The 17,117-nt window shown below is 36.5% G+C and overlaps 1 protein-coding gene across 2 annotated transcripts in view; it reads right to left on the bottom strand.

The window, feature by feature from the left end:
- IRAK3 (interleukin 1 receptor associated kinase 3) overlaps window positions 1–17,117 on the bottom strand; it is a 53,156-nt gene that overhangs the window by 20,074 nt on the left and 15,965 nt on the right. For both annotated transcript variants that reach the window (XM_025402639.1, XM_025402640.1), the window contains 4 exons: window positions 13,240–13,304; window positions 12,559–12,613; window positions 11,168–11,319; window positions 5,363–5,427 (listed from right to left, as the gene is read on the bottom strand). In XM_025402639.1, the coding sequence (XP_025258424.1) occupies window positions 5,363–5,427; window positions 11,168–11,319; window positions 12,559–12,613; window positions 13,240–13,304 (337 nt within the window). The remainder of the gene's footprint in view (window positions 1–5,362; window positions 5,428–11,167; window positions 11,320–12,558; window positions 12,614–13,239; window positions 13,305–17,117) is intronic.

Here is a 17,117-nt window from a genome sequence, read left to right as displayed (position 1 = left end):
AACTATAACATAAAATCTAGAATCCCTAAAAGAAAACCTTGATAAATTTAACTGTATTAAAACTATTTCTACATGTCAACACTATAATAAGCAAAGATGAAATGACAGTACAGTAAAAAATTATTTGCATCTCATAACATAAAAATAGGCTGATTTTCTAATAGGAATTATAAAATATTCCTTCAAATCATTAAGGAAAGACCAACAGTCTAATCTATAATAATAGGTAAGGAATATTATAAGCTACTTCATAGAAAATAAAATATATCTCTTAATAAAAAAGGATTATTAATATCACTCAGAAAAATTGATACTATGAGACTTCTTTTTCTGAGAGGCCTCAAATAAATAAAATATAAATGAAAGAGGAGACATTACAACTGATGCCACAGAAACACAAAGGATCGTAAGAGACTATTATGAACTATCGTATGCCAACAATCTGGAAAACGTAAAAGAAATAGATGGATTCCTAGAAACATACCATCCACCAAGACTGTATCATGAAGAAATAGAAAACCTAAACAGACCAATAACAACTAAGGAGATTGATTCAATAATCAAAAACCTCCAACAAAGAAAAGTCCAGGACCATAGAGCTTCTGGCAAAATTTTAACAAGCATTTAAAAAAGAATTAATACTAATCCTTGTCAAACTCTTTTAAAAAATTAAAGAGGAGGGAACACTGTAAATCTTATTTTATTAGGACAGCATTACCCTCATATCAAAGCCAGATAAGAACATAATGAGAAAAAGTTGTAGGCCAATATCCCTGATGGCCATAGATACAAAAATCTTCAACAAAATACTAGCAAGCTAAATTCAACAGAACATTGTTTGTTTGTTTGTTTGTTTGTTTGTTTATGGAAATCGAGTCTTGCTTTGTTGCCCAGGCTAGAGTGTAGTGGCATGATCTCAGCTCACTGCAACCTGTGCCTCCCAGGTTCAAGCGAATCTTGTGCCTCAGCCTCCTGTGTAGCTGGGATTGCAAGCGTGCGCCATTACACCTGGCTAATTTTTATATTTTTAGTACAGATGGGGTTTCATCATGTTGGCCAGGCTGGTCTTGAACTCCTGACCTCAGGTGATCCACCTTCCCTGGCCTCCCAAAGTGCTGAGATTACAGGTGTGAGCCATTGTTCCCAGTCTTCAACAGAACATTAATAGGATGAAATACCATAGTCAAACAGGACTTATCCCCGAGAAGCAAGAATGGTTTAACATGTGCAGATCTATAAATTATATACCATATTAACACACTGAAAAACAAAAATCACAAAACCATCTCAACAAATGCAAAGGCATTTGATAAAATTCAACATCCTTTCATGATGGAACCTCTCAACAAATTAGGTGTAGAAGGAATGTATCTCAACATAATAAATGCCATATATGACAAACCCACAGTTAACATCATACCTAACAGTGAAAAGCTGAATGCTTTTCCTCTAAGTTCAGGAAAAAGATAAGGGTGCTCATACTTTCCATTTCTATTCAACATAAAGCTGGAAGTCCTAGCCAGAGCAATTAGGTAAGAAAAAGAAATAAAAGGCATCCTAATTGGAAAGATGGAAGTTAATGGGCTCTGTCTGCAGATGACATGATGAAAACCCAAAAGACTCCACCAAAAAAACTGTTAAAACTAATAAACAAATTCAGAAAAGTTGCAGAATACAAAATCAATGTATAAAAATTAACTATGTGTGTATATGCTAACAATGAACAATCTGAAAAGGAAATTAAAGAAATTGATCCTATTTACAACAGCATTAAAAAGAATAAAACTCTTAGGAATAAATTTAACCAAGGAGGTGAAAATTCTGTGCGTTAACAACTATAAGACACTGATGAAAGAAACTGAAGAAGACACAAATAAATGGAAAGATGCATTACATACATGAATTGAAATAATTAATATTGTTAAAATGTCCATAAAAGTGAGCTACACATTCAATGCAATTTCTATCAAAATTCCAATGACATTTTTCAAAAAATAGAAGAATGCTAAAATTTATATAGAACCACAAAAGACCCCAAACAGTATAGGTGAGTTTAAGAAAGAAGAACAAAGCCAGAGGCATTCACTTCCTGATTTTAAACTATATTACAGAGCTATAGTAATAAAAACAATATAGCACTGGCATAAAAACAGACTCATTGACCAATGGAATAGAATTAAAAAAAAAAAAAAAAAAGAAATAAACCTACATATACATCATCAACTAATCTTTGAAAAGGGCACCAAGTATATACAACAGAAAAAGAAAATTATCTTCAATAAATGGTGTTGGGAAAACTGAATACCCACATACAAAATAATAAAACTAGAACTTTGTCTTATACACCATATACAAAAATTATCTCAAAATGGATTAAATATTTAAATGTAAGATCTGAAACCATACAAATCTGGAAGAAAACATAGGGAAAATTTTCCTTAAGATTGGTCTTGGCAATGATTTTTTGGCTATGACACCAAAAGCGTAGGTGACAAAAGCAAAAATAAGCAAGTAGAACTATATCAAACTAAAAAGCTTCTGCACAGCGAAGGAAACAATCAACAAAATGAAAAGGAAACCTATGGAATGGCAGCAAATATTCGCAAACCATGTATCTAATAAGGTGTTAAGATACAAAATAGTGAGGAATTCATACAACTCAATAGCAAAAAAACAAATAACCTGATAAAAATGGGTAAATGACCCAAAGAGATGGTTTTTCAAAGAAGACATACCAATGACTAACAGGTATATGAAAAGATGCTCAGCATCACTAATCATCAGAAAAATGCAAATCAAAACCACAATGAGACATCACCTCACACTTGTTAGCATGGCTATTATCAAAAAGTTGCCAAGGGTATGGAGAAAAAGATACGAGAGTTGCTGAGGGTATGGAGAAAAAGAAGTCCTTGTATGCTGTTGGTTGGAATATAAAGTGGTACAGCCATAATGGAGGTTCCTTAAAAAACTAAAAATACAACTGCCATGAGATCCAACAATCTCACTTCTGCATATGTATTAGTCCGTTTTCATGCTGCTGATAAAGACATACCCTAGACCTGGCAATTTACAAAAGAAAGAGGCTGAATGGGCTTACAGTTCCATATGGTTGAGGATGCCCCACAATCATGGTGGAAGGTAAAAAGCACATCTCACACGGCGGCAGACAAAAGAACAGAGCATGTGCAGGGAAACTCCCCTTTTTAAAACCATCAGGTCTTGTGAGACTTATTCACTATCACAAAAACAGTATGGGAGAAACTGCCCCCCTGACTCAATTATCTCCCAGTAGGTCCCTCCCACAACACATGGGAATTATGGGAGTATATTCACGATGAGATTTGGGTGGTGACACAGAGCCAAACCATATCAGGGTATGTATGTAAAAGAAATAAAATCAGTATCTCAAAGAGATATCTGTGCTCTCATGTTTAATGCAGCATTATTTACAGTAACCAAGACATAGACACAACTTAAATGTCCATTGACAGATGAATGGATAAACAATAAAGAAAGTGTGATACACACAACACACATACACACACAAAAAAATGGAATATTATTCAGCCATAAAAAAAAGAAAATCCTGCCATTTTCAACAACATAGATGAACCTGGAAGACATTATGCTAAGTGAAATAAGCCAGACACAGAAGACAAATACTGCATGATCTCACTTACATGTGGAAGCTAAAAAAGTCAAACATAGAGAAGCACAGAGCAGAAAAATAGTTACCAAGGGCTGGGGGTTGGGAAAAATAGAGAGATGTTGGTCAAAGCAGACAACCTTTCCATTGTACAATGAATACATTCTGGGGATCTAAAGTACAGCATGGGTGGTGATAGATGTATTAATTAATTTGATTGTGGTAATCATTAGACAGTGTGTACATACTGTATATAAAATCATCACACTGTACACATTAATATATACAATTTTTATTTGTCAATAAATATTTTTTCAAAAGCTACACTGATAAACTATTTTCACCTAACAGATTGGCAAAAATTAAGAGGTAAGAGTAAATACCAGGTTGGCAACAATGGAAAACCAGGCACTCATATATGACTTCTTTGAAAGTAAATTGTTATAACTTATATTGGAGGACAATTTGTTATGATAAAATGCACATAACCATTTAATACCACCATTTGATGAGAATTTATTTTACAGATATACTCAAATAAGTACGAAATAACATAAATACAAGGTTTTCTTGTTGCAGCATTATTTTCATATAATAAAATATTAGAACAAATCTAAGAAACCATCAACAGGGGAATGGTTACGTAAACTACAGTACAGAAAAAAATAGAATATGAAAATAAGCAAGGTGAACAATGTGTTCATGTCACTGCTTGTGTTAAAGGAGAAAAATAAGAAAACAAAATACATATTTGCCTACACACAAAATATCTCTGGAAAGATATACAAGGAACTGGTAATACTGTTGCCTTGGAAAGATCAGCTGGGTGACTGGATGATAATGGTGGGAGAAAATCTTTTCTTGGTCTATCCTTTTGCACTTTTGAAATTTTGCAATGTTTGAACCTTACTTTCATAAGCAAATAAATAAAACAATCACATGTAAAAACTTTTTACTATTACAATTTTGGATTTCATTTTTTATTGACTAAGTGATATGTAAGCTTTGATGATTAGCCTCTACTATTCTGATTTCTGGTCTTCAGTCTAAAAGAAAATGGATTTAGTATAATGCCTTCCCTCTTCACCTTCCTCTCTGCCTCCCGACTTCACATCTTGGTTAAAAAAATATTGAAAAGAAAGTTTCCTATTTGTAAAGGGTGACAAGTGAACTCTACAGGGTTAGAGGCTTTCAGTGAGGAGGGCTGCACAGCTGCAGATATGAATATATATATGAAAATGAAGTCATTTCAATTTGTCTCCAAGGACTCTCAGACTCAGGAGTGAATTCCCGAAAAATAATATGTACATCAAAATCGCTTGATTTCTTTGTCTAAAACTCTCTTCCTGAATAGAGTTATACTGATGAAACAGCTTATAGACTGGAATGTCTCTAAGGAAGAGAGGAAATGGTGAAATATAGACCATTCTAATGTTCTAAGAGTTACTATTCAGCCATGTTAGTCACATATGATTTAACCCACTTCCTTGTGACAGTTTCCTGCTAAAATATGTTCAAGGGAATTATGTAAATGATTATTTTAAAATGTACTTTAAGGAATATACTAAATCACATGTCAAAATTTATCCAAAGTTCTAACATCCAAATCAAATGTATTACATATCACGCCAAGCTCTGTGCTGTAAAATAAAAAATGAACAGAGATGAAACCCAGGCACAAAGAGAAGGAAATTCCAGAGAAAACATACTCACAGTAGTAAGACTTCAAGCTCAGATAGAAACCTCTTCCAATGCTTCTTACATTGCATTTTTTTCTCCTACATATACAGAAAGACAAGAACAAAATTAAGAAAAGGATCTGTTTCTAGGATTCTTAACCCAGGGTCTATAGTCTCCCTAAATTAGATGAACTTTTTGGTGTAAATGCATATGAACACTTTTCTGGGGAAATAATCTTTAGCTTTTACCAGATTTTCAAAAATCCATTAGCCCCAAAAGAGATCTAGAACGAGTGTTCTTGAATGAAAAGTTTTTCATGCAATGTATTGCCTTGCTAAACTCTTTCATCGTATTTTGCACACATTTACATAAATTCAAAAACATTCTATGTATTCAAAGACAATCCCATGACAGCTAGAACCTTACCCACTTGATCTTATAAAGAATCCAGTTTGTGTTATTTCTATTCTGCTGCAAAATTTCACTAATTGGGTGTTTATGATTTGGGTTATTTGGATATGTCAGTTCAAGTTTACCTTTGCATTTTGAAAAGATGGGCTTACTAAGCAAATAAAAATATAACTCTTTACTTCCAAGAAGCTTTAGAAGATAGCCCAGAGCCTGACACATGAATATTTTAATGAGTTTAATAATATTGTACTGAGCACCTACTCTGTCCCTGGCACTGTTCTTGATGCCTTCATACATCTTAGGTCATTGCATGACTCTGGATCTCAGGTTTCCAACTTCTACCAAAAAAAGAGTTAAATTAAGTCTGCTCCTAGTTCTCACCAGTTGTAACGTTCTATCATTTGCAAATTGCTAAAGAAGGTGGAGTTTTGGAGCTCTGCCTTCAGGAATAAAGGAAGAGAAATTCAACAGGAATTTTGGAAACTATTTTCCAAGTTGAACCAGGAAGTCAGAAACAATAAATCAGGCTAAAAAATCATTTTCAAGGACCATTTTATCAGAATTTACATTTTACGAGACCATTGTCCTGGGAGCCAGATGGGTTGGATTTTCCGCCTATCTCTAACACTTGCTATTTGTGACTCTTTGTCAGTCACTCAACCTCCCTAAGGTCATAGTTTTCTAGTTTGAAAAATGAAGAAGTTGGTTTTTTTGTTTATGCTAATGTAGCACTCTAACACCCTGTTGCTTGAAATGTGGTCTATGACCAAAAAACCTCAGCTTCACTAGGAGCTGCTGAGAAATGGCAAATCCAGGGCTCCTGTCAGATCTGCTGAATCAGAATCTGCATTGTAAGATGATTCCCAGGTAATTAAAGTTAGAGAAGCACAGATCTAACACACCTAGCACAATTTCCCACCTCAGTCCCTCTAAGAAAAGTAATTGGTAATAAACAATGTTACAAAACTGTATTTCTTTAACAATGTTCTGTGGCTAAGGCTTCATTAAATGTTCCTATTTTTTCCTGATTTTGTGTGTGTGTGTGTGTGTGTGCACGCGCGCACGCGTGCACGCATGTGTTGGGTTAAAATAGGGGGAAGAGACAAAAGCAGAAGGGTGAAGTCCGTCCATACTTCCATTTACCACCTTAAGAGAAAGTTAAAATGTATGTAGAGACAGTAAGACTTTGTATACACCTTGGTAATCTCAGGTATTTTTACTCGTAACAACTAGCAACTGAATTATTGAAAAAGGTATGTATGCTTCATTCAATTTATCCAGCAAACATTTACTGAGCAACTGCTATGGGCCAGGCCCTGTAATAAGGCACTAAGATACAAAGACAAATAAGAGCTCTTCAAAGAAAGCTGCCTAGTCCTTTGAGAGAGGTGGGTGAATAATGTAATGCTTTGATGCTGTTGCTAAACATAGGAGTGTCACCCAAACCACACTGGAGGGGTCAGAGACAATCCAGGAAATAACACCTGTCTTTAAGAAAGAAAGGGAAGGGGTTCTAGAGGCAATGATATCCCATTCAGACTCACGGAAAGAAAACTCCCAAAAGGGAGTGTGATTTGGTGGCAGCTGCAGAAAGAACAGGAAAGTAGACTGGAGAGACCCTTTGGGGATGGAGTCCTGAGGCTCAACTATAAGAGAGTGTACGAATTGGGGCCAGGGACACGTTGGCACTAAGAAACAGGCTTTAGCTTGGCCACCTCTAGAGCGACCACATTCTATTTGTTGAATGGGTGTGCCAGTTGGTTGTTTCTTTAGCATCTTCTCAGGAATTCTGAGATGTCTATGTACAATTAAGTAGTACTAAATGCAATTTGGAGAAATGGAGAAATTAGGGAAATAATTTTTTAAACGGTTCTGTAATGCACGTTGCAAACTAGGAATCACTGTGGAACCCTCCTTCTTCCCACTTCCCCAGTCCTATAACAGATAATCAGATGTGGTCCACTTCACCTCATCTCTTAGACATACTTTCTCCTCTGCATCCTCACTGACTTTGCCCAGACTAACAGCATTAGCTCTCAACAGTGGCAACACATGTGAACCACCTTGGGATCTTTTAAAAAACACTGGTGCCTACCATTTTTTTAAAAGCTCATTTTTTAAAGGCTCATTTTCTTAAAAGCCCATTTTTTTAAAGGCTCATATTTTAAAAAAGCTCCCTAGAAAATTCTAATATATAGTCAGGGTTGGGAACACTGGTTTACACCCTGTCCATTTCTTGGTTTGCACATCTGAAATATCCCTCCACCAGGTCTTTCTGCCTCCAGTCTGTGGGTTTTGTTTTGTTTTGTTTTTTGTTTTGTTTTGTTTTTGACAAAGTCTTATTCTGTTGCCCAGACTGAAATGCAGTGGCGTGATCTCGGCTCACTGCAACCTCCGTCTTCTGCGTTCAAGCAATCCTCTCACCTCAGCCTCCCAAGTAGCTGGAACTACAGGCAGGCACCACCACACCCAGCTATTTTTTTTTTTTTTTTTTTTTTGATTTCTTGGTAGAGACAGGATTTCACCATGTTGGTCAGTCTGGTCTCGAACTCCTGACCTCAAGTGATCTACCCACCTCAGCCTCCCAAAGTGCTGGGATTACAGGCGTGAGTCACCACGCCCGGCCTGCCTCCAGTCTAGCTCTTGCCATCTTTCCCCCAATTCTTCTGACAACTTCCAATCTACTATCTAACCTAGAATCAAAGTCATATTTTAACAACACAAATCTAAGTCTTTCACTCTTCTACTTAAAAATCAGATCTTGTGAGACTTATTCACTGTCACAAGAACAGCACTGGAAAGACCCACCCCCAAGATTCAATTACCTCCCACTGAGCCCCTCCCACAATATGTGGGAATTGTGGGAGCTACAATTCAAGATGAATTTGGGTGGGGACACAGACCCCACAGACTTAATATCTTTCCAGCATCCTCTTCTCACTATCTTCCCTACGGCCAGTCCACTGCGCTGAATGAATTCATGAGTAAGACCTACGTTTTCATACATACGTCTCCAGGCCTCTGCAACTGCTATTTGTTCCACTCAGAATGTACTTCCCCTCCTTCACTGCCTGCCAAAATTCTACTCTTCCTGCAAAATCTAGCTGGAAGGTTTTTCCATTTGTTTTTGAGAACTGTTTATTGAGTGGTTACTTTGGCCAGATACTCTTCTGGGTGCCAGATACATCCCCTCTCTGGGTAGAGAGAGTTGTTGCTATCTTTTTTTTTTTTTTTTTTAAATTAGTAGACTTTATTTTTTAGAGCAGATTTAGATTTAGAAAAAATTGAGAGGAAAGTAAGGCGTTCCTACACACACGCACACAGCTTCCCAATTATTAACATCTCACACCAGTGAGGTACATTTGTTAAAATCAATGAACCTATGTTGACATATTATCACCATAGTTTACACTAGGGTTCACTCTTAGTGTGGTATATTCTATGGGTTTTGACAAATACATGATAATATGTATCCACCATTATAGTATCAGAATATAGTATTAGTTTCACTGCCCTAAAAATCATCTGTGCTCTGCCTATTCATCTACCCCTTACCAAACACCCAGAAATCATTTTTGTACTGTCTCAATTGTTCTTCCTTTTCCAAAGTGTCATATATTTGGAATCATATGGTATGTAACCTTTTCAGATAGACTTCTGATATGGTTTTGCTGTGTCCCCACCCAAATTCATCTTGAATTGTAGCTCCCACAATTCTCACATGTTGTGGGAGGGGCTCAGTGGGAGTTAAATGAATCATGGGGGTGGGCCTTTCCAGTGCTGTTCTCATGACAGTGAATAAGTCTCACAAGATCTGATGGTTTTAAAAACAGGAGCTTCCCTGCACAAGTTCTCTCTTGTCTGCCATCGTAAGACATGACTTTTACCTTCTGCCATGATACTGAGGCCTCCCCAGCCATGTGAAACTGTGAGTCCATTAAACCTCTTCTCCTTTTTTTTTTCTTTTTTAATTTTACTTTAAGTTCTGGATACATGTGCTGAACATGCAGGTTTGTGACATACGTATACATGTGCCATGGTGGTTTGCTGCACCCATCAACCCATCATCTCAGTTTTAAGCCCTGCATGCATTAGGTATTTGTCCTAATGCTCTTTCTCCCATTTTCCCCAACCCCCCGGGTGTGTGATGTTCGTCTCCCCTCTGTGTTCATGTGTTCTTATTGTTCAACTCCCACTTATAAGTGAGAACATGCAGCGTTTGGTTTTCTGTTCTTGTGTTAGTTTGCTAAGGATGATGGTTTCCAGCTTCATCTGTGTCCCTGCAAAGGACATGAACTCATTTTTTTTTTTTTTTTTTTATGGCAGCAAGAGTTGCTATCTTTTATGTGCTCCTGTGATCTTTTGTACAATTCTCTGCTGAAGTACTTCTTTCACAACAGTTTAATGTTTTGTTTACCTGGCTATTTCCCCAGAGAGACTGTGAGCTCCTTGAGGACAGAACTATGCCTTATTCATCTCTACATGCTCAGCACCCAGTCCATATAAGAGTTTAGTAAATGTTTACTTATTGTTGACCAACTATGAAGAAAATGAAGAGCAGCTCTTCTGTGTTTGTATGTGGACCTGTCTCTGACTGACTCCTGAGCTTGATCCTGGAATTCCCTTTCTGCTTCACTGGCTGCAGTCACTCAATTGTCTTCTGACCTCCCATCCTGTTATGTTGGTTTGTTGCTCCTACTTGAAAGCCTCCTCCTTCCACCCTTCTGAGTTGTGATAGAAGACAACTTATAAAGCAGTACCAAATGCCAAACTGTGGCTTAGCCTGTGAAGCTGCCTGGAGAGGACCCAGCTCATCCAAAAACTTCAGGAAAATCGTGGCAGGCTAGCACAATCTGATCCTCTTTAGCAAAGTCCCAGGACACTTTTTCAGAATTCCTTTTTTTTTTTTTTTTTTGAGGTGGTATCTCACTTTATCACTCAGGCTGGAGTGCAGTGGCGTGATCTTGGCTCACTGCAGCCTCTTCTTTCTGGGCTCAAGGAATTCTCCTGCCTCAGCCTCCCGAGTAGCTGGGACTACAGGAGCATACAACCATGTCCAGCTAAGTTGTGTGATTTTAGTAGAGATGGGGTTTCACCCTGTTGATCAGGCTGGTCTCAAACTCCTGACCTCAAGTGATCCACCCACCTTGGGCTCCCAAAGTGCTGGAGTTACAGGCGTGAACCACCACACCCAGCCCGGAAAAGTCTTTCATGCTATACATCTGGGGATGGAAAGCATTTAACTTCCACATTCTTGCAAGACAGGTCTTTATTTCTTCAGGCACCTGAAATCATATCTCTTATTTCCACTTATAAAATTTTATGTTCAAATACCCCTTTCAACATCGATGAAAAATGACTTTTTTAAATATGAAAGATGAGCAAATAAATGGAATTGATGTCCTGTGACAATAATTCTTTCCATACCTGTTTAAATAATTTGACAGCATATGTTAGGTTTTGAATCTCCACTCTGTATACCTCAAAAATCTCTCCTTCTCCAATTAGGAAGTCTTTGTGGAAATTTCTAGTTCCTTCTATGATGTTTTGAAAGCTGATTGAAGATTTAGGCAGTATTCCTTAGGAAGGAAAGTAGGGGGAAGATAAGTTATCTAAGAATGAACATCACCATTATAACCAAAACTTCTATATTAGAAACAATTCAGAGTCCAGTGGAAGGTCAGTAGAGAAAGGTCCAGGAACCAAAGCCGAAGCCCATCATGTGCTCTCTGCACATTTACTTGGATCTAGTTCCCACCATTCCACAGAGCAAAGGGTTAGAACAGCAGCATTGTGATTTTACCTCCTCTCAAAAGAGATCAGCCAAAGAGCTTAGCGGAAGAAATTCTTCCAAGATTCAATTTCCTGGTCATTAGGTCAATGTGTTGCTGTTGACCCACTGTGAACCTAAAACTACTAAAAAATTATGGAAGTGGAAATATTGACATGAGTAAGCAATATTCTCCAAGCATGACTGATAGAAACACTTTTCATGTGCCAAACCCTCTAACTGCCTAATTTACTTCCTCAGAGTAAATTAGAAAGATGATTCAGCCTTTTAAAAACTCACCCAAAGTGGAGATTGGGAGAAAACATGCAAAGAGTAATCAAATACAAATTGAAAAGGAAAAGTTTGGCTATGTCCTTCAGAACCCAATTTTGGCTATATTTCCATAGCTAATACAAAATCCTCTCTGAAGACACTTAATGTTTGATTTAGACCTTATTGCTAAGGAACCAAAGCCTTATCTAACTTTTCTAATTCTTTTTTCAATGAAAGAAGTATCAGATCTATTGGCAAAGACTAGTCAACACAGCCTTAAATAGTCTTTAAAATTTATCAGAATGACTCCAGGCGCAACTAAATTATTCTTCCTACTAATAAAGTAGGAAAGTTGATATGGAAAAATAACCAGATTTTCATACTGACCTTCAGCATTGCTCTACAATCATCTTGAAAGATTTCTGTAATTGCTGTGGGCATTTCTAAAACTATATAATCTCAACATAATTTTAAAAATGTTTTCCCATGACACACAAACATAGCAAATTTTACTAACAAAAAAACAAAAACATACCCCTGTGTGAAGAGACCACAATTGCATTCTTCATTTGCCAATGGAGCCTTAACATAATAATGTGTCATCTATTAGAACTATAAGTGTCAATCAAATTGAAATTATTTTAGTATCTATGAAATTTTATACTGAATCTGAATTTATATGGTTATTGTGTTTATTGGGTATTTCTCCTTCTTAATTCACTTAAATGAAAGTATGATTTTTAAAAAATTGTTGGAAAAAGTTGTTTTTTCTTACCTTTTCCATTATGTTCAGGAATAAGAACATTATCCACTGTGACACTGGCTGTTTCCTAAGAGAAGAAATACATACTAAAGTAATTCTATTTCATAAGTCTAGAAAGAACAGAACTTCAGCAGAAATCTAAAGCTCCCTGGGGACTCTGCAGTGCAACAGAGTGCAACCTAATTTAAAATAAAGTCAGCAGAAATCAAAGTTATTTCACTTTATTTAATAGCATTCATTGCCATATTTAAGGCTTTCATACCAACGGTAAAAACTCAAGTTTCAATGCCACAGTCAGTTAAAGTCAATTTTAAATTACTTCTAATGCTATAAAAATGATCACTGCTAGTTTGCTGTAATAAAAACTAACAGTGATATGCAAAACACCAACTAAAAAAGGAAAATTAAAGGCTGAGTTAAGACAAATATATAAATCACAGCATCCTTAGTAGTTCTCAGTCTCATCTCTGACAGATCACTGAGAAGAGAAAGCTCTTAATTTCTCAAATATTTATAAATCTCTACTTTCCTGAATCCTCAACTAAATAGAGAATAATGAGAGAACCAGGGCATTTCTGATTTTTAAAAAGTGCTGGCAAATCCAGCATTTTTCTGCCTGCTAATTTCATTCCTTTTGCTCAATTATACATACAACAAAGTTCCAGGCTCATTTTCCATGCACACATACTCTACCTTGAGTAATATGTTTGGAAATCCACCTTCCTGATAACTCTTCTCTGAAGGACTCAAGACTGCTCCTGAAAGAGAAATACGGGAAGGTAGATACAAAACAATTCTATATCCCTAATGTTTTTTTTCTTTCTGAGACTCTGAAAATAAATGTCTTGCTAGTCATTGTTGATTTCTAAAGTTTCATTCCCATCGAACACTTACAATAAATTTGTGGAAGTATTATTTGTGAAGTGTTATATTTGTGAAACAGTTTTCTAATTAACAAATGTTATACAAACATACTTTTGTTCACTTAAAACATAAGTAGTTGCCTTAATCTATTATTAATATAACTTTAAATAATTTAAATAATTAAATAATAAATAAGTAATAAATAAGATAAATTATTGTTAGACATTAAAAATATTAAAGCACACAGAAGAAAATTTTTTAAAAAAATTGTTATCAGGTTTTGTTTTTGTTTTTGTTTTTTTGAGATGGAGTCTCACTCTTGCCCAGGCTGGAGGGCAGTGGCATGATCTCGGCTCATTGCAATCTCTGCCTCCTAGGTTCAAGCGATTCTTCTGCCTCAGCCTCCCAAATAGCCGGGATTACAGGCACCCGTCAGGATGCCTGGCTAATTTTTTTTGTATTTTTAATAGAGATGGGGCTTCACCATGTTGGCCAGGCTAGTCTCGAACTCCTGGCCTCAAGAGATCCACCTGCCTCGACCTCCCAAAATAATGGGATTACAGGTATGAGCCAACCACCACACCGGGTCTTTTTTTTTGAGACAGAGTCTTGCTCTGTCACCCAGGCTGGAGTGCAGTGGTACAATCTTGGCTCACTGCAACCTCCGCCTCCTGGGTTCAAGTGATTCTCCTGCCTCAGCATCCTGAGTAGCTGGGATTACAGGCATGAGCCACAGTGCCCAGCTGTGTCATCAGCATTTTTGCACATATATTTTTAAATGTTACAATTATGATATTATATCTTCCTGGGTTCGTTTATTTTTTTTAATATCATCTTGTGCCATAAAGTATTGGAAGTGGCGTGTGTGTGTGTGCGTGTGTGTGTGTGTATCAATCACAAATACTTACCACCCCAAATGTCGACTATAACTTCTCTTTGGTAGAGTGCTGTCTGGACTGAGGTAATTTATGTAGCTTCCTACAACAGATTAAAACCCTGCCATATTTTGCTGTCATTTCTAACATTTTGTCTCAGACTAGAAAACTTTCATTTTATATTCTAGCTTTCTTCTTTCTAGATTATCTTCTAGTGTTTCTTAAATTATTTTGCTTAGAAAACTAGCAAGAAAGCATAACCAATTAATAACAAATTTCCTTGATAACACTATAAACCAGACTTAAGAGACATCTATAGAACATTCCATCCAAAACCAAAATATACACATATTTCCCAAGTGTACATTGAACATTTTCCAGAACAGACCTGACCTTAGGCAATTAAATGAACTTCAAATACATGTGTAAGGATTAAAATCATACAAAGTCTATTTTCTGATCACATTGAAATGCAAGCAGAAATCAGCAGCAGAAGGAAATTTGGGAAATTCACAAGTATCTGGAAATTAAACAACAAAATCGTAAATAACCAATGAGTTCCAAAAGAAGTCATGACAGAAATTAGAAAATACCTTGAGATGAATGAAAATGAAAACACAACATATCAAAAGTTATGAGATGCAGCAAAAGCCATGCTTAGAGGGAAATTTATAGCTGCAAGTGCCTACCTTAAAAAAAAGAAGAAATGCATCAAATCAGTAAACTAAACTTTCACATTAAGGAACTAGAAAAAGAAGCACAACCTAAACTGAAGCAAGCAAAAGGAAGGAAATACTTTAGATTAGAAATACATGAAACAGATGATTTTTTTGTTTGTTTGTTTGTTTGTTTGTTTGTTTGAGATGGAGTCTCACTCTGTCAACCAAGCTGGAGTGAGGAGTGAAGTGGTGCGATCTTGGCTCACTGCAATCTTCACCTCCTGGGTTCAAGCAATTCTCCTGCCTCAGCCTCCTGAATAGCTGGGACTACAGGTGCACGCTGCCATGCCGGCTAATTTTTTTGTATTTTAGTAGAGACGGGGTTTCACTGTTTTGCCCAAGCTGGTCTTGAACTCCTCAGCTCAGGCAATCTGCCTGCCTCGGCCTCCCAAAGTGCTAGGATTACAGGCGGGAGCTACCTCGCCTGGCCAAAATAGAGGATTTTTTAAAAAGAAAAATCAATAGAACCAAAATCATTTCTTTGAAAAGATCAATAAAATTGACAATCTTTTAGCTTAACTGACCAAGAAAGACACTCAAATTACTAAAATCAAGGAAAAAAAGAGGGGACGTCAACACTGACCTCACAGAAATACATAGAATTATAAAGGAATATTATGAACAATGATATGCCAAAAATTAGATAACTTAGATGACATGGACAGATTTCTAGGAAGACACAACTATTGAAACTAACTCAAGTAAAAATAAACAATATACATGGACTCATAACAAGAGTTTGAGCTGGTACTTTAAAACTTCCCACAAAGAAAAGCCGAGGCTTAGATAGCTTCGCAGGTGAATTCTACCAAACATTTAAAGAAGATTAACACCAGTCCTTCACAAATTCTTCCAGAATAGAAAAGGATAGAACAATTCCCAAATCATTCTATGAGATCAGTATTATTCTGATACCAATGCCAAATAAAGACATTACAAGAAAACAACAGACCAATACCTATTACAAATATAGATGCAAAAATCCTCAACAAAATACTGGCAAACTGAATCCAGAAGCATGTAAGGATTAGATACAATGACCAAATGGGATGTATCCCAGGAATCCAATATTTGTTTAATGTCTGAAAATCAATCAATGTAATACACCACATTAGCAGAATGAAGGACAAAAAACACATGTTCATTTCAATAGATGACAAAAAAGCAGCTGACAAAATCCAACACCCTATCATGATAAAAGCCCTACCAACAGAAGAAAATGTCCTCAATATGATAAGGGCCATCTATAAAAAACTGACAGTTATCATCACTAACTGTGAAAGACTGAATGTTTTCCCCTTAAGATCAGGAACAAGGTAAGGATGTCCGGTCTTGCCGCTTCTACTCAACATGCTAAAGGTTCTAGCCAGGGCAACTAGGCAAGAAGAAAAAATAACAAACATACTGAATTTGTGTAGAAAAAAAAATGTGAAATCTGGGGGCTGTAGGGGCACTAAAAGTCATTATTCTTTTGCTGTTTGTGAAAAGAGACATAATACTTCATTGGCATATACAATGGAAAATTGAAAATGGCTCTCTTAAGAAGCCAGTAGAAAGCTGTGAATTTTGTGTCAAAACTGGAAAACAACTGCTGATCATTGAAATATAAATGCAAAAAGTGATATATAAGGACATGCATGTCAGAAATATAATAACAAAAAAATAGAGATTCTAGTTTCTTGAGCAATTTTGGTATGTCCTGAGATCTGACAGAATGCTTTACTGATGTGAAGAAACCACCGAGCAGCAGCAACCTGAATTGTAGGCACAGTACCTGGGAGGAAATCAAAGGCCCATTTTTATAAGACTGGGAAAATCCAAATCTACAAAGTGATGCCTGGAAGTTGGAATATAAAAGCCCCAAATTCCTCTAAAATAAAATCAGTTCCACAAAACAGAAGAAAATTGCAAGGAAAGGTGGGCAATAGCTGATTATTTAGATAACTGATAAATCTGTCCATGGTAGCAACACAGAAAGACTAAATCGTTTTATCCATCTTCAGTTAGGAGCTCCAACTCCTAATTTAGTGAGCAGCCATGATAGGAAACCCCTGTTGAGCAAGATACACTTATGCTTCCAACAAATCATCACATCTCACTTATAACAACTACA

Source organism: Theropithecus gelada, chromosome 11 (genome assembly GCF_003255815.1).
Source record: "Theropithecus gelada isolate Dixy chromosome 11, Tgel_1.0, whole genome shotgun sequence".
NCBI lineage: Eukaryota > Metazoa > Chordata > Mammalia > Primates > Cercopithecidae > Theropithecus > Theropithecus gelada.
This window is presented reverse-complemented; position numbering and strand designations above follow the sequence as displayed.